Below are 25,805 nucleotides of genomic sequence, written 5' to 3'. Positions count from 1 at the left end.
TGAGCAAGTCGACCCCGTGCTCACCTCTCATTAATGCTGCTGGGTGATTGGTAGGTTGGCCTGCTGCCTGTCACTCAGACCACTCAGGAACGGCCTGAATAACCGACTCACCAGAGTGGATCTGTAGGCCAGCCAGGTGAGGCAAAATATAATCTGAACTGCGATTGATAGATTGATTCATTTCACACAATTACATCCTAAAAAATATAGATCGGTCAGCAAAACGCAGGTGAACCATGATCGGTAGTGTGCGAAGAATCCGTTTAGCAGGTTGAATAAGTATCCTCATGCTCTCTTGGATGCTTCACAAATATGCAATTTACGATACAAAAAATCAATATCCCGTGCAAACTGCCTCTGCACACTACCCTCTATCGTAAAGCAAATGAGACAATGTAAACAAGAGGCCTTCAGGTACATGATGAATGGAACAACACTGCCCAATAATGTATTACACATCACAGCACTGCTCCGCTGTGATGACACTAACCAAGTTTAATCCTACTCTCAGCTATAAATCAATCTCAATGCAGTGGGCTTCTTCTGCGCTACAACTCAACACAAAGGTGTTATAATGTCAGTTTTATGGGTTCAAATCTCTCCGAGGCCTCTCATAAAGAATGAATGCAGTAATGTGAAGGTTAGGTGCTTTGGGTGAAACCCTCTTTATTGTTGGATTACAGCGTGATGCTTGCAGAGGACTCGTGCTACTTGTGCAACACTCGGAGATTCACACTCGTAGTACCAATCTTCAGAAAGTAAGTCAGTGAATTGGGTTAGGCATGCCGTCAGCTATTCTATCAGCGAGCTAGTGAGTTGTTACATAGTCAGTCAGTCAGTCTGTGACATCCTGCGAGCCGGAGTCTGGCTTGGCGCCATGCCTCTGTCAGCAGTTTGGTAGGGGAATGAGTAGGAGGAAGGTGAAGAAGACAGAAACAGGACGGGGCAATGAAATGAGAAGGGAGGGGCTGTGACAGGGATGATGGGCAGCTCTGATGGGCAGCTTGCTAACAGCCTCTTTGCGTCTATTAGGGCTCTAATATAAGGATAAAAGAGACTACAGGGTGGTGCAGTTCTCTTCTAGGCCACTGACACACACATGCGGAAGAAAGACACAAAGTTAAACAGAGCACAAACCAAGCAATTTCCGTCGATAGCTCATAAAGCTTAACCTCAGTCAGCCAGTTGCCTTCTTTCAGCTTCCTGTGCCAGATACTTAGCTGAGGCTGAAGCTCAGAGGGACTTGAGAAGGCAATGTAGCGCTGCCCCAGTAAACAACTGTGGAGGCCTCGGTCCCAGATCAACAACCCAACTCAATAACAAGCAACAAGCGCGCAGTGTGTCGGGGACCCATCTGGACACTGGTCGACTGAAAGCTGCACTTGTTTTTGTGCCATGAATTCTACCTTTGTTTTTGAGCCAATTTTAAATAATTACAAAAGCAAGGGATTTAATCAGGGACCAGCTGTTTGAAGCAACGAGTGCGCGTGTGTTTTTCTGTTTGTGTGCACAGATGAGGGCCCAGCATCAAAGTGAATCAGAATATCACAGAAGAGGCAACATCTGAAGCTCCAGTTCCCTGTTAATGTAGCTCTGCTGCATTCCCTGCACATGCATGTGCTCAGTAGCAAACACCGATGTACACATATTATTTATGTGCAAAGAGGAACATTGTCAGCATGCAGAGATAAGAGCAGAACCATCTGTCTCTCTCTAACACATAGCTCGAATGTGTGACGGATGCTGTGTGGTTAATGGGCTCGTGCAATGTGCTATTGTCTGCCAAAATAACACAATGAGAAATCTGGTGAGGTGTGTGACAGTCCATCCATCTGTCTGTCAAACAAAGCATCTCCGGCACCACTGATCAGCTTTTGATGAAACTTTGAAGCGGCATTTGGTCCAAACTGTACACGCCACGAGATGTTGATTTAATGATATGCTGATTAGCAAAAACTAAAGAAACAATCATCCCATTTCCACTTTGTGGGGTTTGTAAGATTATGCTGATTGGACTACTAGTGAGCTAGAGGCTGTTCTTAATTGCTGGACTTTGCAGGAACTTTGGAGGATGATGCATTGCACCATAGTTTTTACTTCACAAACAAAAGCACATTGACCAGGAAAGCAAAAAGGGCCGCATAACATTTGTTTGCTCAGATCCACAAGTCCAGTAATGGCTCAATCCTGGGAATCCTCAAAAAGTGATGTCTCACTGACTGGCTGAAGCTGGAACTGCAAATACAGATCGAAACTCTACTCTAAAGCTCCTGTTTGATACACAAAGAAGGGGGTGATTATTCCTGTTGGTTTATGAAAAGATCTCACTTACCTTTTATTAAGTAAGGTAACTCAAACAATAGTACATCTGTTTTTTGTTTTATCTGAGTTTTAATGACATTTAGGATATGATGTTTATATGAAAAGGAAAATCCTGGCAATTCATTTCCTTATATGCTGGGGTTGTATATATTTTCACTCACTAACAACCAGGCCACATTATTATTATTATTCAGAGTCAATGGTTAATAATGAACCCTATTCCATTTCTGCATGCCTGGACTTCTTTTGAATCATTTATCCATTATTAGTGTTTAATATAATATTTGTATACTACCCACACTACCTGTACGGCAGCCAGATCATAAAAAAAAGAATCCCAAAAAGAATTTTTGGGCTTTTGAATTATCCTGGAAACAGTTCAGTTGGATGGCATTAGAGGATGTGGGTTAAACGCAATATTCATTAACTTCACTAAAGATAAAACCTCACAATTAACTTCAGTCCACGTTTTTTTTGCAAATAGAAGTAAAAATGGACTAATGTTACTGCTGCGTTCACATGTATACTGGTTTCCAGCGCAGTCAGACAGAATATTCAGGTGTCTCTGAGCTATTCAGGTATATTAAACATAATATGAATTGTTCAACCAAATAAGGAGGATACTTGTGTCAACACACTTAAATAAGAAAAAGGTTTGGTGCCGTTCCAGTAAATCAACTTAGGTCTAAAACATGGAGGTTGTTACCTGAGCGATTCGGCCATGCGCCGCAGGTCTTCATTCTGCTGCTTGAGCCGCTCTAGCTTGGCCAGGATCTTGGAGAGCTCCCTGCTGGAGCGCTCCGGGTGCTCGCTGTCCCTCACCAAGTGACCACCAATGTAGAAGAGGAGCGTGCCCCAGGCCAACAGCACCAGGGTAATCCAACGCCATGAACCCGCCCAGGGCCGCATGGTGCAGCCTCGCCCACCCAAAAATGCGTCTTGGTGTGCCTGTACACCCACGACCCACTGGGCTGCCTGCCGGATGTGCGCACACACTCTGTGCCCCGTCACCACAAGTGCCACAGCGCCAACCTTGGCATCTGCATGGTTGCAGGGATGGCGTACAGTAAATGACAGACGTGAGGGAGCTGCGTTGTGTTATGCCTCAGGAGCGTGTAAGAAAAGCCAGCAGGTGTTTCTCCAGTAATCAACCAGCCTTTCTGGCGTGTGCTAAAGCATGGCTAGCATGCTCTGATGTCACTGCCCGATTGATGTCTCCTTCCCTCCACCCAACTCCGTGTTGACCAGCTAGTCCCACAACGCTTTGCAGTTTCTCTCCAGTCCCACAGGTTTCTTCTATTGGGGTTGTGTCCTGTAAAAAAATAAAATAAAGACATGGGGTTAGTTGAGTTTATTGTAAAGAGTTTTGTCTTGCAAATACTTTATGTGCTTGTGTTTGTAATAGAAGCAAATTAGAGTCATGGAAAAGCGAGGGCAGCAATCCAGCTTGACAGATATACTCCTGAAGAGCAAAGCATTAGACATGCCTCATAACGCCACACAGACACAGAGAGCAGCGAGCAGGGCAGACAGAGCGACAGTTGAAGCCAAGATGCTGCAGACCCGGCATAACCCTGTCTCAGCAGCCTACAGGATTCATCAGCATGACATTGCAATTTGCATCTACATAGTGATGTGCAGTCCCTGAGCTATGCTGCATTGCTGTCGAGGCAGGACAGGGATGTTCCACTATCCACGCCCTGCACATCATAAACAAATTCATGCAGTCTTTCCAAAGTCTCACTTACATGCACTCCGAGACAGGCTATCACACAGCCAAGATTACATCGCTTTCTTTTTCTAAACACCCTATACTGCACCGTCAACCACAGCCCACCACAACCCACATTCAACACTCTCTCCCTCACTGTGAGTTAAAGCACGACTAAGCCCAGCGGTTAATGGATTTGTTTGGAAACGGATAAATCCCACAAAGTTCTCCCCGAGCATTTTCCTCCTCCCCAAAAGCCCGCTGCCATGCCCGTAGCCTCCGTGACAGACTGCAACATTGTCAAGGTGATATGGTGAGCTTAATGGAGCAGAGGGAACGGAAAAATCCCTGGATCATCACTTCCCTTCATCCCAAAGCAGCGGGGGAGATGAGATGGACGCGTGGCGGGTTTATGAAGCAACCTTCGCTGTCAACCCCCCCCAACAAAGCCCTGCCACGCAACTGAGACTAGTCGTGTGATGGGATGAAGACTGGCAGGTGTGTCTTAGTGCACAAAATCTGAGTCTGTGTGTATGTGTGCTACCATCACAGAAACGCAGGAGTAATGCCAAGCATTTTAGACTGCATGTGATTGGTGGTGGGGTGAAGATGATTGACACGTCGCAGTATCTCTGGAGCCTCAGCTGGTGACAGTCAAGACAGAGGAAAGCGTTCCTGCTGGGGTTCGCCTGGCAGCACACAATTAGGTTAACAGTGGCACTCAATGTTTACCATGGCGGCATAAGGGATATGTAGGACATAAATGGTGCCATGCCACCCTGTAATACCATAGAGACTGCCCAGGATTGAGCAGCTGAGATCAGTGAAACAATGAGGTGCAATCTATTCTATTTAATTTTGACTGATGTGGGATTATTGAAGTGTGGGCAGACGTTCCTTCCTTGCTGGTGCTCCTGTTGTGACTAACCTAGGCTGACACAAGGGTGGCTCCTCTTTATGTATGCAGCAAAAGATGTGCTGAGCTGGGTTTTATTATGGAAAATAAGAGCTGCGAGAGGGTAGCACTCCACCAGCTAATGCACGACTGGGACTTTACTAAAAGGCAGGCTGCAAAAACCCTTGTCACTGTGTTTGAGGAGCCATAATGAGGTTTGTGCTCAGTGGACTAAAACTGATAAATATAAAACTGTTGGATGTGGCAGGCAACTGGAGATATGGGGAAACATTTGAGATAACACTTCCAGCTAGTTGTTCGGCTTATACTGGAAAGTCAAGCTTAGCTAGTAATGTCTTTCTGGCATACTAACAGAACTTTGAGGAACTGAAAATGTGATGCAGTTAATGGCATTTATGGGATACTGAGGCTGATATCAAAGCAGATAAGAGAGAGGTAAAAGCTTAAATTGCTGTACACAACTGACTATAACAAATAGAACAAATGCAGGCAGTATTATTTTGTACTGTGACTTCTTTTAGTGCATTTTTGGGGCAGAAACCCAAACAAATGGCATGAAATAATAAAAACAAAGGCCTTCTCCAGGCTATAGAGGTCTAATGGGAACTGAAATACAGCTGCATTCATACTGGTGTCTACAATCAGGGTATATCATCTTTAACTTTTAACTGTTCTGTTGTGATTGCACATTATGTTAGTGTACTGTTAATGTGCTCGAGCGCCCCTTTAGTATCCCTAAAATAAAAAAGGCGAACATCCTTTTACAAAGTTAAAACACAAATAATAAGGAGCAAAAACACATGCTTCCACTAAAGGTCATAGCTATTGTTTTTTGATTGGTGAAAATGGCCTCAGAGTCTGCTTCCCTCACATCAAGGTTCAAGGGTTTTTATTGTCAGACGCACGACAGCTACAGTGTAGTTATGGCACTGAACATCTTAGATCCCGAGCTCCTCCGACAATGCAGCATACTATAAAAGGACCTAGGACAATAATACAATAAAGATAATAACATAAAAAATTGTGCAGAGTAGTTTAAATTAGAGTAAAGGTATTGCAGGTATTATGTTAGACCAGTCTAGAAGTAGTGCAGATGAAGTATATACAGGTCAGAAAAATAAACAAACAAAATAAGCTAAGTGATAAAGCATATGCAGGATTCTATGTACATGTAAATACAATTAAATATACAATAACAGGAGCTAAGATTAAAATACTGTACAGTGAAGTACAATTAAATACAGCAAATCTGCACAATGTTAAATCTAGATGGCAGAGCAGAATGTGAGCTCTGTTCAGAGGTTAGCTAACAGATCCTGAGATCAACTGCTTGCTATTAAATACTGGAAGGACCCAATAATCATAATTAAAGAGATGTGCTCTACCTCACAGGACTTGCAAGTATGTAGGTTAATTATGCATTAAAATCAAACAGAAATTAACTATCTGCATATTATGACAATTATCAAAACCAGTGAATAGCTTCAGAAAACGGCAGAAGGTTTTCCAGTTTCTTTTCAGCAAGTCTTTCAGCTCAGCCTTGGCTGTGACTAAATGGCAAAGGTGAGAAGAAACACATTCATGATCTTTCTTTTGATAGAACGCCTTGTTAAAAGAGAAAAGGATACTCTTCTGCAATGTATTCTACTGATGAAGATCTTGCAGTGTAATATTCCACCAGAGAGATATTACCGCTGCAGATTTTTGCATTTTATCAAACCTCTCACATTTGCCCTCGAGTCGCCACGAACAGGGGGCATCAATAATGAAAATTATAATAATGTCAGTTAAATAAATAAGTAAAAGTTCCCTACTGGGGCACAATCATTTCTAAATTGGACTGTGTGACAGATATGCTGACAGAGGGATTTTAGAGAAATTGCCCATATAGTGCCTCAACTTTTTCAACTTTCTTCCTCCAACATCCCTGTCCAAGTAAAATTGAATCTGACCGTGAGTTCTAAGCCACTCTGGACGATATTAAATATGTTACCGCTTTCTTTCCTTCTGTGCTCAAGTCCAACTCTAGAAATAGAAGGAACAAATTGGCCTACCCTGATCATAAATGGTCTGCTCCAGTTACACACACGCCCCAAATCTTCCTCTCAACCTTGTATTTAAAAAATCATCCTTTCCCCACAATGCCCTTCACCTTGCTGCCACGGCAACAGAGGGTTGCTTCTCACGGTAAAGGCTGGCGTGGTGCATGAGGCTCTGCGGGGCGGACTGTCACTGCTGTCACGAATCGGCCCCTGTGCTGCAGCAACAGGCCGGAGCCTGAGGGGTCAGCAGAGATGACCTGCTTTCAGTCCTGCTGGTTAATCTTCAACGTGACTCAGGCCGCAGCAGAGGTCATCCATCAAGGCTCCGCTCTCTGGGGCAATGAGCACCGGCATGAGGTCCACCGTTGAATAATACATGTGGCTTGGTTGAGAACGGCTTCTATTACACCAACACTACTCAAGCTTGTTCGCTACTCATCCATATTGGTGCAGGTGAGTGTGTTTCCGTGTGTGGCTTTGGGCGACCCTAAGGGGAATATGCAGCAAGATGTATTACATGTAAAGGCATGTCGCGCGCTGGACGAGACAGGACATGTGTTTGTGTGGAAAACATCAGGAATAAATGCATAGTGGCATCAAAAGCATCCATAGCTTAACGATTGGACGGCAGCTATTATTTTTTGCCTTAACTAAAGAAAACATGTTTAAAATACATCTTCTATCCCAGCATAAGACTCATTTGAGTTGCAATGTCGTACAGCTAATTTTAGCTAATGAGCACAACAGAGGAAGCAGCTTGCAGGTGTTTTGGACAACAGAAAAAGAATTAACTTAGATTCTGGCAGCAATCTCTAACCACTATTTATCCAGGGATGGTGAAAGTCGTCTTTATAGCCATAAAGCTTGCCTCATTTCCAACTGAAAGCTGTTTGGTGCACACACACATTTTCCTATAAATGGCCACAGAGCAGCTTCTCCTGCTATTTTCTCAGCTGGTCCGGAGGGTCAATCCAGCGACCTTTTAGCCTCTAACCCAGTTACAAAGTATTGGATCGCATTAGTGACAGGGGGCTGACACATTCCAAATAGAAGTACCAGTCTGCAAATAAATGGATCAGGGAATAGCACATAAAAGTGGATCATAATCTATTTATTCCAAAAATGCTGCAGCAACAGGAACAAACAAACGCAAACGTTTCCTGGAGGGTTGTAACCTGAAATGTTTGCTCTCTTGTTTCCTGCCATTTGCAACAAAAACATTCCGATTAAATTTGGAGTGGGATTTTTTTTTCCCTTCATCAATATGAATATCAGCGACCGTGTGACTCATTCAGCAGCAGAGTGCTCTCTCTCTCTCCCGGCGCTCCTTTTCTCTTCTCGGTTGGCTTGGAGCCGAGCTGCGGAGACACCCTTAGCTTTTTTTGGGGCATTTCATATGCATGTGTGTGCCCATGAGTGGGTGTGCTGGAGTCACCCAGCCAAGTCGGGTATGCCTGACTGCACACACATACATAGACTCGCACACAACTACAGCAGAGTGGTGAATATTTCATGAGCTGCTGTTTACTTCACAGCATTTCTAAGCTGAATGTGGAGGAGCCCATTAACTTAGGCCAAATGGCAGTGAGAAAGCATGGCGAGGGGAATGGGACCAACACAGATAGATGGCGAGCTGGAAGAGGAAAGACGCCCAGAGTAACAGCCCTGGGTTTTAATGCGCATGGAGAGGCCCAAAGCTAACACAGAAGCCATGTACTCAGAAATGTTTATGGGAATGTGAGGGTTTTAACAACTTGCTAGGGAAAATAGCTCTAACAATTAGACAAATTACATATGGTGAGATTAAAGAAATCAATCTCTGTACATGTGACTGTTTTTGGGCAAACCAATGAATAAAGTTAAAGTTACTGTTTGTGTTTATTGGAGGATACTTTAAAACTTCATTCAGACAATTATGTTGTAAAAGAACAGAAAAAGAAGCAAGAAAGTTGATAACTAGAAAGAGAAATCTTTTTTTGGAAAGATTTTCGAGGTTGAACAATCAATTGAGGTGGTACTGTTGGAATTTGCTGTAATGACATTTATTTTTTACTCCTTATTTCTAAATTCCTGCTCTTGCACTGGCTATCTGAGCAGGGCCTCCACTGTAGGGCTCTGAAAGCAGCCCGTCTCGTCACAACTTTGGGATTAAGCGTTGCAGAAGTGTCTAAAAGGTCTCGGAGAAGTTCTCGCCACGCCACCGCTGAGCCCGCTGCAGCTTGGCATTCAGTATCAGAGCTAAGCACACAGCCGCTCCTTCAAGGTTATCTCTGTGGAGAATTCGCTGACAGCAGGATACACGTGCACACGCATTTACACAAGCACGTGCGCTCACATAGTGACACAGAGATAGGTAGCCATTCACACAAATGTGCAGCGACACACACAGACACCTCATTGCGCCTCTGGGGGGGAGGTGTATGTGTGTGCTGACGGTTTATGCAAACAAGTTTTTAATTGGGATGGAGGGACATGTGATTAGCAGTAAAGAAACAAAAAGTGGGGAATCTCTCCTCTGTTTTATTAGTTTTTATGCTCAAATAAAAACGTGGACATGGGCGGGGGGGGGGGGGCCCACCTGCCAACCCAATCTGTCTCCGGACGAGTGAAGGTGGATCTCGGAGCTCAGACGTGGTCAAGGACACCATTGTAAATTCAGAGTGTCAGTGAGGGTGATGAACTGGCTCTGCAATGGTGTGTGTGTTTGAGATAGAAGGAAAAAGGGCTAAAGTCAACGCCACTCAAGCAGCTTCATGCATCATTCCCGGAACAAAGAGGACATTGAAAAGTGTCTGCACGACTGTTTATTTGAAAGGTCTGCAGAGGAATTGTGGAAATAAGTGTCATTACATATTAATCTTCGAACTGATCAGCAGTGTGGCGAAACACAAAGCTCTGTGAAAACCAGGAGGGGCTACGAAGAACCTTGACCTGCACTATTTGCAAGAAACAGAAAGAGGGAAGTCCACTATCTGCGGTATCATCTACCTTGAGCTGTAGTTCTGTCTGAATCTACACACACACAGACACTCACTTCCTGTCAGTTCTGGTTTCTGTTCCTCTTAATGAGTCCCAATGACGGCTGACCTTTTACGGCCTGGGGTGCAAGGGATGAGCTAGAGAGGTGGGGGTAGGGAGGGAAAGCGGATGGGCATTTGATGACCCCATACAGAGGGTCCAGTTACTTTAAAGTGGCCTAATGAGAGACTAAATACACAAGAGAATAGAGAGAGCAAAAAGGAAGGGATAATAGAAAAGATTTAGGGAGAGAGAGGGGGAGGAATAAAGAGGAGTGGCAGAGAACACGGCTACGGTTACACTGTGCTAAATTGTGTGATTTTATCATCTGAATATGTGGTGACGCATAATGTGATATGCCAGGATCCACTGAATATGAATTCTGCTCGGATTACAATCAGACCTTTGAAACAGGAGTTGGAAGTGGCCAGGCTCACACAGTGATAACAAGTCTTTGTCATTTGGCTGATATCCACAGTGAGAGCAACATGATGCAAAGATGAAGATAAAGGGGTTCTAAACATCTTTCAGTTAACACCCCTGAGGAAGATATATTTCCAGGTGTGGATTAGCAGCTATGTGAACCATTGTGATCATTTAATGTGGGCAGGTATCAAAACTCACACTGAAACAGTGTAACCCCAGTTGGACTGAGAGAGTTGGCAGGAAAGTGAAGGGCAGATATCAGAAATGGCACAGCATTGAGAACAGACAGCGGGGATTGGGTGGGTGGGGTGGGGTGGGGTGATCTGTAACAAGTAACAACAGACTCCATGACACGACTTGGAAAAGACACTTTCTCAACTGTGATTGATGGCATAATGCTGCAATGTGTGTCCTTTAGTTTTTAATGATCACGTAATGCTATAGTTTTATTGAAAATATCCAAACCAGCGAATTAAATCATAATAAAATGTATTGAGCTTTTTGGGGTTTACGGAGAAGCAATGTCTCTGCAATTAGTCGGCACAGTCCCAGAGAAAGACGGCAAAAAAAGTGTCCTCAACTCATATCTCAATCGCACCATAAAAGCCAAGATTGACTAGGACAGGGGGCTTTGTGGTCTCTTAAGCAATAAGTTACAATTCCAACACAATAATCTGTGCACCACACCCCTGAACTTCCTCGCTAATCTTCTGCAACACAATTTTACCGTCAGCGGTTAACTCAAATTATATCCTGGCTCAGGGCAAAAGTCCACCCCAGCGCCCTCCCACTCACCACAAGTCAGTGCCCTCTCCAAGGCTGAGGCTTGAATGATAACACTACAACTTGGGAAAAGAAACAAAAAAAGGGATAGAGTGAAGTGGCAGAGGACATTCAGAGAGTAGCAGTAAAGGAGGAAGACTCTGAAGAGCAAAACTTAAACAGCACAGACAGCAAAAACACCAAGAAAATAAAATACAAGAAGACAGAAGGGAAGAATAAAAACAGCAGTGCGGTAGGAACAGTGGGAGCCAGGGAGGTGGTAATGGGAAGAAAGATGGCGGCTGTAGACACAATGACAGAAAGGGAGATGACAAGTGTTCCCCGAAGGTCCAGAGTCCTGACTAATACAGAGAAGGAGTTCTATAAACAGCAGTAACACACAGCTCCCACCCATTCACTGCTCTCTGCTACATTACCTCGCTTCTCTTATCTTCAACCCTTAGCTCCTTTGCTCCGTGACCTTAAATCCTGGCACTGTGAAAACACGTCAGCGGTGACAAATGACATATCTATTTATACCCTGTTCCGCCTCACAACTGCAGCAGACAGTGGATTACAAGTCTGTCTAAACAAAGGCCTTCATCTTGAAGTTACAACCCATTGCCTATATTAGTGAGCGGGACACATTCAAATGTTTTGAATGATTATTTGCACTTTATAATTCATTTTAGGACGGTTCTGCAGATATTGGAATTTGCCTGGTTGTTCAGCGATAGTTTAGATCACCTCCAAATTCCACCATCCCTGACTCCTAGGCTTTTATGTGTCGACTTCACCCTCCACATTTGCTCTTCCCTTTGAGTTTCCTCCAGGTGCTCCAGCTTCCTCCCACACTCCGAAGACGTGCATGCGAGATGAAATGAAAACTCGAAATTGCCCACAGCTGCATGCATTGGTCTGTCTGCATTGGCCCTGTGATGGACTGCCGACTGGCATGAATAAATGTTAAAGCGGCTACGAAATTAATAATTGACAAGTCGAGATGGCTGTTTTGTGCCGCGCCCCCACCGACTGCTGTCCTCCTCTCAACTCTCTGCCTCCCTATTGCCCTATTCTGGATGCTGACTACCTCTTAACTCCATTTCCTCTTCCTCATCTTTGCTGATTTGTGTTAGAGCTTGATATAAAAACCCAAACCCACTGTGACCCGCCCATAACAGACTTGGGCAAGTTTGCTTTAAAGTTTCTATTTAATTGCTTTGCTCTGGGTCAGAATTGTTTGACAATGTTAAAATACTCTTACCATCGCTAAATGATGGGAAAATACCGGCAAAATTGGGACTCAGGGGCTTGACATTCAGTTGTAGATTAGGCAGAATTTAAGAGTTTAGAAAAATGTTTTTGCACCTCCTAAAATACGCTTTACTCCCTCTCTTTATTCAAACAGCCTGGTCTCTGCCCTGTCCCTCCACCACAGCAGCCTGCATGCGTCACAACCCAAGGCTTATTGACAGAAGTCCTCGTCCCCGTCAGGTTGTGTTTTCTGCTTGGAGTCCGTACTCCTTCGTGTGCCCGACTTCTCCTCCGTCTCTTCCACTCCAGCTCTACGTCTGGCATTCTGTGTCTGCTCAGCCCTTCAGTTTCTGCTTGGTTGCTCCTTCCACTTGATGGGACCGGTTTGCAAGTCCTTTGCAGTTAATGTATGGATTTTGTTACAGTCCCATGCGTAACCCCTTGTGTGGAAGAATCGTTTTCTTTTTTCTGAGATGTAAAATTGCATCTGTGGCGTGACTTCATTTGACCAGTTTGACAAGAGTTATTTTAGTGTTGTAAGAAAACAATCCTGCCATCAATCCAAGGGGTTTCTGCTTTGCCGGAGACACTAATCACATCCACTACATTCGGCCTTGACTCGGATATACCATTGGTTGTTAGTTTAACGAAACTGACAATTACAGGCTACACATTCCCTCTGTGGCTTTTTCATAACCAGAGGCTTTTTTAGTGTAGTCACTCGGGCCTGGCCCTAAATGGTTCAACTCTGCATTCCTCCAGAGGACAATAAAAAAGACATAACCGTCTCACCTCAAGGGTACGGAGTCTTCTAAATGCAATTAAAGAAAAACACTAGCACACTGTCTTCCCTGACCCCTATTAACGGAGCCTGAGAAAACAGCCACGGGATCTCTCCTCTCCACACACCCTGCCACTAAGCAGAACCTGTTGCTCAAACCACAACTAACAGCAGATGAAAGAACTCAATACACTGCATGCCAGGCTGTAGTAACGCTGAGCTGATGCAAACACACCTACAAACACTATCTCTCCTTTGATTGCGTCTCTCACTGAGGAAAACAGGAAAATAAAAAAAACCTGGTTTCTGCAAAAGTGAGCACTTTTTTTCTAGTCCTTCCTTCTATCCAGTCAGACCTTCTTAAGACTTGGGAAAGCCAGAGCAAGGGTTTACACAAATTGACTTTGTAAAACCTGAAAGTGAAGGAAGATGCTAAACCAGGGGTGGACCGGGGGCCAGTTCAGCCCGCGGGGCATTTTTTATCGGCCCTCAGCAAATTCCAAAGTATAATGGAATATGGCCCCAACCTGAAACTTGTGTTATCTTATAGTGTACTTCTTGAACCTATATGTCAAAAATACATTTCACAGTAGTATTGTGTGTTTTAATAAGCCCACTTTTCAGTGTCAAAAGTTGAAAAAAAAAAGTCAAAAACAAATGATTCTAACAAATCTAAGCAGCTCGTAACAAGCTTCAAAAACACCCTTCTTAATTCCTCTTATTATAAGCAATCTGAAGATTCTGTTTCAGGGGTTAAGCTGCTCACAAAATAAACAAAACAATATGGAGAGCTATGTGGTAGGCTGTTGGTTTTCTTAAAGGATTTTCAAGTATCAACAATAACTTACCTTCATTTGATTGATTTAGCTAACTTATGAGGCAACACACCTCACCTCTAGTGAGTAGCCCAGCCCTTCGTATGTTTTTCTGATTGTGGCCCTCGTTGAAAAAAGTTTGGACACCCCTGCACTAAACGATTTAACTTTTGGCAGGACCTAGTGATCCAGCTGTGAGCAGCTGCATCCTTGTTCCAATAACACATCGACAACAAACTGGCCCCTTCCGGCTGCGATGATCCGTTGGGAAACCCTGATCTCAAACACTTAGCCATGTTGCACATCATCAATGATATCAATGTCACATGTATGTTATTTTAGATGTGCGTCTTGTCAGTTGTTTTATACATCAGTCCTGACACAAGACTATACTGCCCGGTGCAGTCCATTAATCTTCCCCTCGGGAGGGCAGCAGTTTGTTGCTTATTCAGTTCCCCTGTGCCACAATTGGGATTTTACCCTCTCACTGGCTTGCAGCTCGCATTCTCTAAATGTGTGTAACCAGTCACTGCGCACAGCTGTCATGTGTCTGGTGGAAGCAGGGTGTCAGACATTCATTGTTCAAGATTGAATATGCATTACTCCCTCCAGGACTGACGCATGCCAAATGAAGGACATTCCCCTGATTGATGGAAACTATTTATAATAGATGTCTCTCTTTGTCTCTCTTTGCTCTTGTACAGTCTTTCTCTCCATTTTTCCATGCTGATCTTTGAAAGGACCAGAACTAGAATCTAACACTGGGTAAACAGAGGAGAGCTGAAATTGAAAATCTCTTACAGTTCACCCACACTGCCATTAAGGGGTGGACAATATTCACTGATTTCTGCTGAAATTATGCATGGGCACAGGGATGGGGGAGGGAAAAGGAAGGGGGTAGTCCTGAGTACCAAGGTGAGATCACACACACAATCAATAATGCACCGCCTATTGTGTTCAGCGCTGCAGTCGGCTCAGCTCCGCTCCGCTCCACAGGGCAGGGCCGGCCTGTGCTAAGTCAACAGTCAGGATGAAAGATGGGTCTTTTCCAGTTCGACGACAGTGGAAACTGCAAGGAAGAGGGAGAAGGGAAGATGGCCCGAGTAGATAAGAGGGAACGTGGGCGGACTTGGCAGGAGAACGAGGCACAGAGGGAGTGCCTGGTTGCCACTGCTGCAGATGTTGTTTGTGAATCTTCACACAATGTTGCACTCAATCCGCAATCCACCAAAAGAGGATAAGGCTATGGCCCTGGGCTGAGGCACTAGATAGTCAAATAGTGATGATAATAATAAAGATAAAAACACCATCTTTCCTAGTACACTCTCGGCGTGGTAAATACTTCATCTGATATATTTAAATAAGTATTACTTGTGCCCCTTTTTGCACTCCTTTCCCAGTTCTCCTGCCCTGCTTCTGCTTCACTGCCGCATCTTATCAATACAAGCAAAGCCGAGCAAAGAAATACTTCCTAAGGGCTAATCCAGCCCTCAAGCAACATCGATGGTCTCATCTTCAAATCTGCAAACCAAAACACTGGCAGACAAAATTGCAGTAGTCGGCATTTGTGTCTTCGGGATTCTATCTTTCATGCTGATCATTGTTTATCGGCCTTGGAGTGCATTAAAATGAACTATCCATACAGCAGATTTATCACTACATCACATACAATAGAGTTATTTCGAATGCTTTGTCTTGTGACCATTCAATGGGCTTGGAGACAAATGGGCCCTTCTGTGTTATTGCTGGTACATTGCCTTGTAATGCAGATGGCTTGTGTGTGACTTCCAATGAATTATTGATCATGTAAACAAAATAAACTGACAGGATCATATCTTTATGTCAAAGCACACAGGATATGCGTATAGAGCGCTCACCTTCTGTAAACACAGACCATCTGGAAACTAGTAAACATGCAAGCTCATAGAAAAAACGTCTATGTACTAAATCACAAACAATGGTATCTTTTTTCAAATGATGTACCTTGAGATAAAAGCAATCCCTTTTTTTAATGTGTTGGGAGACTCCTCAGCCAAAACATTGCTTATTAAGAAGTTCTCCAATTCAAAGAACCGCTTCTTTTAGAAATTCTTATCACATCCCTGAGAATACACGATCCTGGAGAAACCTACGAGGCACAATTTGTACAAAGTACGCATTGATCTTAGTGCTGCTCAGCTAACATTGATCTAATGCCAGGTCTGTGAACAGGCAGGCTGCTAGCTGGCTCCTGTGTGCTTGGGTGTGAGCCGGTAATGGTCTAGCTTGGATTTTGCCTGTCCTGGGGTGGAAATCTTCTCCCCACTACTTCTTCTCCTGCCTCCTCAGTCTGTCGGATCTGATCCTCCCAGTGAGTCCTCTGTGGCGTCTGCTTCTGTTCCCCTTCCTGTCGGTGAGCTGAGGGTCAGCAGAGGGGAACTGGCTCCCAGCATCTTGGCCTGGTAGCCTGGCTCCCCACAGCCTAGTCATTACTGCTGGCTAACAAGCAGAGAGCGAGGGACGTCTGCGGCTGCTCTTCCCTTTAACTAACAAAGAAAAAGACCGCACGAGTTACTGTGGTAGCAGCAGCAGCAGCTGCACAGAGGCACAGGCTCCTGCTGGACCCATAATGGTGCTTTCTCATTATATGCTGTCTCCTGGGGGGGGAAAGATGTCCACGCTGGGCTACAGGTTCTTTCAACTAGACATTGTGAGACTACAGGGGTAGAGAGGAAGGAACATTATGTGCACGACCTGACGCATGCCTCTGCTTTGAATTATTTTAATGTAATGATGCGTGTGTGTGTGTGTATGTGTGTGTGTGTGTGTGTGTGTGTGTGTGTGTGCATATTTTCTGTGTGATGTCCAGGCTACATGTGCTCAGCTGGATGTTTGCAAGATTCCTTAATGCCATGTTGTCTTTTTGTTGGTGCCGGGGACGTCAGAGGGATTCCTCAAAGGGAGGAGGGGGACATGAAATGAGGTTGGACTTGATTTGATTTGATTCCGGTGGCTCTATTGGAGCCGGGAGCGACATGGGAGGGAGGCAAGACTTACATAGCTTATGTGTACTCAAGCGTGCGTGGCTCAAACCAAAGCACAGGCGTACATGATCACAAAAAATATACATCACCTCAAACGCGGAAACACACAGACACATTCTGCTTATTTCAAGACCCACAAGTGTGTGGTACATGCAGCGTTTCCCAACAGTTGGCAGTCAATTTCAGTAAAGGGGACGGAGGGAGGCGATGATATTGTGTGTTTATTAAGGACTTGTAAAATACTCTTTGCTTACTACTTGTTTGACAGTGTTTACAATAAATTGTATGTTGTGTATCCATATTGTAGTGGGCTGTATTTTTGGCAGCATATTTGTTGACATTTCATCTAGTCAGCTCAATATCTCATCTTTGCTCAGTCACAAAACGATCAGTCTATTATATGCTACTGACAATAGCTTTATCAACTTTATCAACAAGCAGATTTACTGCCATATTATACGGTAGGTCCAACTAATCACCAGTTTTTTAAAACAAATATACCACAAATTATCTCAATACCCTGTAGCTATGAGTCCAATGTTAACTGTACTGAGTGAATGGCAGAGAGTAGTCCGTCTACATACGGGAGAAAATATCACACTATCTGTAGCTTCCAATAGCCCTATATATACTATTTTTGTAAAGGATATAATATATTTTCATTTGACACTGTGTCAGGGTGCTGTCGCCTCAACTCTGGAGGTATTTTTGAGGCTGCAGTTTGTGCTGGGGCTGTACTGGATTGCATTATGTTGTCAGGGTTTTTATTACTTCGGAAACAACAGTATTGTTTTGCAGAAATATCTTTTCTTTATCCATTTGACAAAATGAATGAAGCACCATCTATTATAACCAACTGCACCCTGAAAACGGACTGCAGTAGGGTTAGATTCCAACCCGGGGTCTTTCCAGCATGTTATCCCCACTCTCTCTCCAAGCTATCACTATCAGATTAAAGCAGAAGTTACTAAGAAAAGATTATTAAAAAAACTGATTATTGGTACATTGTGTCCACCCCCTGCATCTTGCATCATAACTGCAATGTATTATGATTCCTGTGTTTTAATAAGTGACTTTGACTGCTTTAAAGTGTCCATCTATCTGGTATTTTGAATTGTTCTCTGATGTCTACAAAGAAGGTATTTAACTTTGGTTGATCCAAAACATGTCCAGATGAGGTTTTACAAACCCATTTACAACCCTTTGATTTGGTCCTAGAATGAATCCTTATTTGGGGGCTCATTTAAATAATGATGACGAGCTCTGCTCTGATTGGCTGGTTTACAAGGAGCAATCCATGGCTGCCTCAGAGCCCACAGAAGTGAAGTTCGCGAAACTGCGAGAGGAGGAACCACGAAGGCTATTGGCATCCAACCTTACATGTTTGAGCCTTTATCGGAGGAGGAAACCGATGAATTTGAAGAACAGCCAGTTGGTCGGAGATTGGAGAGCAACGTTACGGAGTGGTCAGGGTTAGCGTTGGTGTTTCCAGCAGCTGGTGTATGCAAATGTTGGGGCTGGACTACCGTTTGTGACATCACACACAGGGAGTGTTGTAATTCGCCCGTTTTACAGCTGTGATATGCATATTCATGATTAGCAATTGAAGGAGGAAACAATGGTGTTTGAGGTTCACGGTATGTCAGTTCAATGTACTGAACTCTCCTTATTCAACTATGCCAAGGTAAATACAGTTTTCCATTCTATGGAACCTTTAAGCTTTGATTCTGCATGTTCACGTCAAAGCCAAAGCAAAGCATGAAAAATAAATTAAAATACCCCATACGGGACGGGTATTAGATTAAGCTATTTTTGCTAGAATAAAATGAACGGAACAGTTTTTGATCTTATCAGATGATATCCACAGACAGTCGCTGCGTGAGCCAGCTGATGCTTGCTCGTCAGGTTACTGTGAAACCACTATGCTTTATCACTGGCCACTAGTTTAAATGTGGGTGCAGTATGCTGATTTTAGTTTGGTTTTACATGATTAAGTTTCTTATGTGTTGTTTTGTATGATTTGCTTTTTTATCTTGAACAGTTTGCATTTCATTTTTGTCATATTGACTACAATAATGATATGGCAGTAGCTTCTCTGTGTTAAAAAAATCTATTTCCAATTATCATAGACAAGGACAGGTGCTTGAAGTATTTTACTTCATTGTGTTCACTACACAACATTTAGCCACAGAGGCGTCCATGTGCAGCGTTGCCAAAAAAAAGCGTGAAAATGTAATTGAAGCTACCAAGGATAAATACCTGTTTACAGGATAACAGCAGCCAAATTAAATATATAAAACCCAAATTTACTTGAGGGGCCATTAATTTACTCCGACCAGCTGCGCAGTTCATATCAGTTTGTGTACAAATGCAGAATCTGCAAACAGCTGGCGCCTCTCTCCTCGTTCATAGCTCATACACCAGTATAACACAGCAACAGTAACCCCACCACAATCCAGGAGTGCACCCCCCATCCCTATATGTACTCAAGTCACGCAGTTAATCTTTGCCAGGTTGCAAACTGAGGCCTGCAAAGACAGCCGCCCTAAGACCAGAGCTCTGACCCCTGGTAATGGGTCTCTGGGGTGGGGGAGCCAAGCCTATTCTGCTGTGTACAGTTGTAAACCGGCTAGACCCTCCCTCTGGGACTGACTCCTACAAGCTGCAACCTCCGTTCACCTTCCCTTCCTCCTCTACCGCATTGAAGCAAAGTGACGCTGTTGCCAAGGTTACATGGGGCTAAAAAAGGGTGTGGGGGGTGGGGGTGGGGGGGTTGTGTTGTATAGACGAGTTGGTTTGTTATCTGCCTGCATGGTTGATGTGAGACGAAATATGATTGTGTCCTGGTGGTATCGGAAGTGATGGGCTGATGGAGGTATAAGAATGTATTACTGGTGGGAGTAAATATGTACGTTTCTGAGAAATTGCAAAAATATCATCATGTGTGTGTGTGTGTGTGTGTGTGTGTGTGTGTGTGTGTGAATGTCTAAGCAGGGCAGAGGTTGGGGAGGCTTAGCCGACTGTGGAATGTAAACTAGCCACTGCAGCAGTCCTGCCTGGCCTCAGTCAGACGCCCCCCCACCGGGGATCCAGCGTGTTGTTTCCATGCCCCTCCACCCTTCCTCCTCACGCAGACAGGCATCCAGCACATAGGGCTGCCGTCGCTGCTAAAACTGCCTGCCTAGCACCCACCTTGCATTCCAGTTGCCACGGTGATTCGCTCTCCTTGTCTCTATTTTCAAGCACGTGCGGAGAGTTTAACAAAACCGAGCAGTCTCTTACCGTGCATTATCTTTGATACCTGCACCTTGCACAGCCGCAGCCATCTCCATCGTTGATTGCCCCAGGGAAGGTTCAGAGCTTTAATCTAATCTGATGACAAATGATTCGATTAGCTTGGCCACTGATTAACCTCCTCCTCTTTGTTTTGTACACCTATAGCTGAGCAAGTCTAATTTCCATCACCCCCGGCCCTCCCTCCCTCCCTCCCTCCCTATGTGGCTCTACAAATGTCAGTGTTGCCTGCATGTGTCACTGACTTGATGCATTGTGTTGTGCTGTGTGTATTAACAGTGGCTCCGCTGCACCCATGGCTCACCAGCCATCTGCAGCACACTGAAGGACACATGATGATGAGGGCTGAGTCACCCATTAGCCCAAATTAGAGCCATCCTTCCACCATTCAAGACAGGGCCGCTGGCGACGCCATGCAGTCAGAGCCATTACAGGAAACACGGGCTAAACTGATTTTGCTCTGCAAATACCATTAGATGGTGCCCCAAGATTATAAATATCCGAACTCTCAATCTGACGAAGAAAATGAGCTAAAATGGGAATCCGTGTTTAGAAAATCCTGCATCAATGTCATGGACTTCTTCACTGATAGCCAGAAGGCAGAGCGCGGCGGGTAATGGCTACAACCAGCCGAAAGATGAAGGAACAAAGAAAAACAACCTCGGTGGGAGAGGGTTACATCGATGGCTATAGTTTTAAAGACGAAAAAACTAATTCAACTTTGATTTTAGCAGAAACCCCCCCCCCTTCATTTAAGCAATCAAAGCAGTTATATGCAGCCCAGCTTTACATCACTTTTACACTCATTGTTATCACTGTTATAAACCTCATTAGTCCACTTATACTTTGTTCAATTTTGTTAGGAATATTACAGTGACACACTTACCACATATATTATCACAAAGGTTTATATCGCAGTACACTCAACATAACTATCAAACAAGACATGCAATAGAAAGAAGGTTCGTGTTACCCACATCTAAATCAAATATCAGACAGAAAACAGTCATGTACAGAGCCATGGTCAGCTGGAACTCGTTACCAGTCCACATAATTCAGGAAAATTCTCAAGTACATTTTAAAAGGTTGCTAAAACATTATATGAGCATTACAGAGTCAAATGTAACTGTGCCTGTGGTTTGGCCTTGTGATGATGGCTAAATTGTGATGACCATTTTTGTTTCACTTCATATATCATTGTTCATATGATGAAATGAGTTGTTCTATTTTGCTTTTAGTTTTGTTTAATGTTTGTTCTGTGTGTGTGTGTGTGAGGACCCCAGGAAGAATAGCCAACGCTTATGCTAGTGCTAATGGGGATCCTAATAAAGAATAAGAATATGAATAAGAATTTGAAAGTTGTAAGCAGCGAATAAGTGCTTCCCAAATGGCAGCGATAACACTGGCCAACATTGTTCGATGGCCTTGGTTTAGTACACAACTGTTCTGCATGGGGGCCAATTTGTCAAAACAGCATTGTGACTTCAGGCCTGGGGAAATTGCCATTTTGTCCATAAAACCTATTTTGATCCACTCATGTTTCCGTTTTTGCCACAAAAGCACCCCAGCCCCGTCGCCTCTTTCACCGTTTCCTTTACTTAAGGGTTTCTGTAGAATGCCAACAACTGTTGCATAGCAACTAAATATTCACCCTGCAGAAATCCACTCGATTATTATTTCTCTCCAAGTTTCACATTTCTGAGAGAGAGAGAGAGAAATCTTTGTGATTTCAAGTTTACAAATCCCAGCGGTGCCCAAGCAGTGGTATGCTCGTCAAATTAAATGCAAACCCTGCGTCACATCTACAGGGGGAAACAGAGAAGTATTTCAGGGCGGATGTACTAATTAGACAGGGTTCATAACCACCCTGAAACCAACCTAATATATCAGTTGTAGAAACACAACAGATAATCTGCTGAGAATGTTATGTGAATACAAATGTTTTATTGACCTTTGAGATGCACAAGCCAGACTGTACACAGGCAATATTTCCAAAATTGTTCTTGATACAAGCAATCCATAAAAAGAACCCTCACTTGATTTGATCTAATATTTTACTTTTGGTGATCAAGTGTCAGTATTGAAATAAGTTAAGTCCCATATAGTGATTTCTGCTGTGTTTCTTCTGCTGCCATATTTCAACTGATTATCCCGTGTTCCCGTCCAAAGGCTCCAGCGCTGAACTTATTGAGCCCTTAAAGACTGAACGTGTGCCTTTGACGTGCCGGCAGTGTGGGCTGAACTCTGCACTCCCAGTAACACGTCTATTTATTCCAGACAACAAAGGCCCTCTGATAAATACCATTCGGTGGAGATTCACAATGCACAACATTGTAGTGATGTATCCTATCCAGTCTGAATGTATCCTACCGCTGCAGAAGGCATCTCCTGCCACAGACAGCAGTGTGATCAGTTTATTTGTGAAAGTACATTTTCATGCTAATTGATAAGTCGTAGCTTTTTGAAGAAAAGCAGTTCTGCTCTGAAGGCTCACCTTTGATATTTGTTTTACTTTACCTAACAGCATGTTTCTATCTGTTCTGCTGAGACATCATTTACTTTAATGGTGGTTTCAACAGTAGTGAGGCTTGAAACTGTAAAAGTTATGGAAAAACTATTGTGCATAATGTACCATTAGGAATAATGAAGAATAATATTTTCTATGTTTAGCTTGAGACAGTCACCTGTGCAAGTTCAGTTGAAGGTTATCCTTTACATAATGCACATGTTCAAGGTAACACGAGAAGAAAAGCACAAACATTTCACAATCAGGAAATAAAAAGTAGTTAATACATTCACATTTTTATTTGAGGTTAGGAATTGCACATTTCTAGGAAGAACTATTTATATCTTTGGCAACAGCTGCTGGGCTTTCTAAAATGAAGATGGTATGCTGGTAAAAGGAATTATGTAAATTTGATGTACTCTTGAGTAACACTGATTTCGCAACTTCTGTAAAAAAGGTTAATGAAGAGTTCTGAAGCTTGGCTACATTTACATATTTTGACTTTGTACTCGGGGCAGTCAGGGAATAAGTGTACCAACACAGAGAACTAGAGGGCCTGTTCTTTTTTATAATTAATGATGTTCTTTTGGAACTAAATGAGTCTGCTTATCTGATGAAGGCCCTTTGCAAGGCCGCTTACTAGGGTCATGGCGTATCAATCTCATGCAAAAATATGAAGATGACCTACTATAGAGCAGGTTTGGAGTCACAAGTTCATGTGGGGCTTCTTCGGGAATGATTTTCTCATCAGATCCTAAACCCATTGTCCCATCAGAGACATAATCTCAACGCTCCTTAGCTCCCAAATATATGCGAATATCAGCAACCCACCACCATTGAGGGCGGGAAAGAAATCCAAAATGGTCACACCAATCTCCGGCTGTCACAGCGGCACACCTTGTGCATTTGCGCTAATGCAAATATTTATCTGAATTCACACTTGGCTTAATTTGACAAGAGCAAGTCAGTCTTGAATGGCTTTGGATGCAAAATGGTAATTACTCCTAAACTGTGCTGGAATAATGAACTCGTTAGCATGCTCAGCCTCCTGGAATTCATTACCCCGCTCTCCTGATGGAGCAAAACCTGCTCTGTCTTCATTCCCGACTGCTCAACTGGGACACACTCTGCGACGTACTCTGAATCAAACAGCCATGTTGCTTGTGACATGTCCCGCAAGTACTAGCACATGTGCAGTCGACACATGTAAATGCTCATCTAACGGTCCTGTCTCCGCTTCATACTGTGTCATGTGATCGCACATGTAGAAAATCATGATCAGCGCAAATCGTAGGAAGGCGGCGCAGGAAAATCTTGACTGGTGCCTTTTACTCAGTTATTTGAAAGAATGTGAGTGTGTGACAGTTTCAAACCAACTGTACACACCAATGTCACAAATTAGAAACAACAAGTCCTTTCTTTTTATCAAGTGATGGGAAATCAGCAATGTCACAAGCATAGGAACTATTTTCGAAATAGTTAGGAGCTCTCTGGAGATTTGCCTTCAAGGAAACTTCCAGATTACGCAAGGCTTTGCTCATATTATAGATGTTTTGTCAATGTAACATCAAGTTTAAAATATTTTCCATGCATGCAACTTTGCATTTCAGAAACGCAAATTGTAAAATCCCATCAGGCTATTTAAGCTCAAGCTTCCGTGTCATATTATTGCTCACATTTGAGAACAATACAGGAGCTGATATGAGACTCGAAGAAGTGTCTTTCTTCCCCTTTCAATTTTTTTTTACAAACAGATGTTCTTGTGGTTATGAATCAACCTTCTGTTAAGGCCAACAGACAAACAGGCGAGCTTTTCACATGTTTTTAAACTGAATTTACATATCTCAGGCTTAATAATAACCAGCCGCAGTGGCTCTACAATGGGGGGTATATTTATACAGCATTTGATGCTACATATTGACAGTAAAAAAAACATCAGTAAGTAGCAAACAACTCTATACGACAGAAAATGCGAGAAATGGAGCAATGCGTAACACCCGGCAACCTGCTCCAATGAAATAGGAGGCACGATTCCAGATATCCTACTGGGTCCATAAAATATAGGAATCCAAGTCATTAATTATTCAAGAAAAATTGTTATAACTGAAAGCAAGCAAGCGTACGCTAAGATGGATGCTACAGTTACTCACGTTTGCATCTCAGGGATCAAATGCTATTAGAAGACATGACGGGCTGAGGCTAGTCAGTTAGAATGCTAATTTCAGTATGTTTGCAATACAATCAATAGATGATGTCTACACTCTACCAAGTATAAACTTGAACCTGAGATCCATATCTAACACACTGCACTTTTGGACAAATCTACTGAACTACTCAAAAGTTTATCCTGTCTTATTACCTGCTCTTAAAGCACTCGTGCACTTTTCTGCTTTTCAGTCTAGTTTTTCTCACTGTCTTCCCTACCGGCTGGGTCAAGGACAGATCAGGGGCAACACACTCCCAGTCAGCATTCGTCCCTTTTATCTAAGGAAAACGCTTGCAGGCACTCAGCCTGTTTGTCCTGTGTTTGAGTCAATCACACCCCCAAACAGGCTCACAATCAATGCACACAATGCAGATTACATTTCAGATGGGTATTTGGGAGGTAAACATTTGAATGACAGTACAAACAGACAGTGCTGTGACAGACACCGCTCTGTGCCTTGCCAAGTCTGTCACACAACAGCAAGTGTAGATTCACACATTCACGACCGCCGCGCAGCTACGCCACTTCCTTGTAAAGACTGATATTTATGCAGTATTGCTTCCCTTGTATGTTGGCAATTTACGATTATAAACTGATTCCATTGTTGCCCTCTCTGTGACTTATTGGAATTAAAGCATTGGATGAAAGCTTAATATCTGTAAAATGTTACACAGCTTTTAACAAGTATACCTCAGCACCTGGAAGTGGGGACACTTTATTGGGGTTGTA

General features: G+C 43.4%; 1 protein-coding gene across 3 annotated transcripts in view; it reads right to left on the bottom strand.

The window, feature by feature from the left end:
- The window catches only part of fut8b (fucosyltransferase 8b (alpha (1,6) fucosyltransferase)), a 75,780-nt gene that overhangs the window by 30,596 nt on the left and 19,379 nt on the right, over nt 1–25,805 (bottom strand). For all 3 annotated transcript variants that reach the window (XM_063901367.1, XM_063901368.1, XM_063901369.1), the window contains exon 2: nt 3,029–3,634. In XM_063901367.1, the coding sequence (XP_063757437.1) occupies nt 3,029–3,231 (203 nt within the window). In that variant the 5' untranslated portion in view covers nt 3,232–3,634. The remainder of the gene's footprint in view (nt 1–3,028; nt 3,635–25,805) is intronic.

This window comes from Eleginops maclovinus, chromosome 15 (genome assembly GCF_036324505.1).
Source record: "Eleginops maclovinus isolate JMC-PN-2008 ecotype Puerto Natales chromosome 15, JC_Emac_rtc_rv5, whole genome shotgun sequence".
Classification (NCBI taxonomy): Eukaryota; Metazoa; Chordata; class Actinopteri; order Perciformes; family Eleginopidae; genus Eleginops; species Eleginops maclovinus.
Note: the sequence above shows the minus strand (reverse complement) of the source record. Positions and strands in the feature narration are given on the sequence as shown.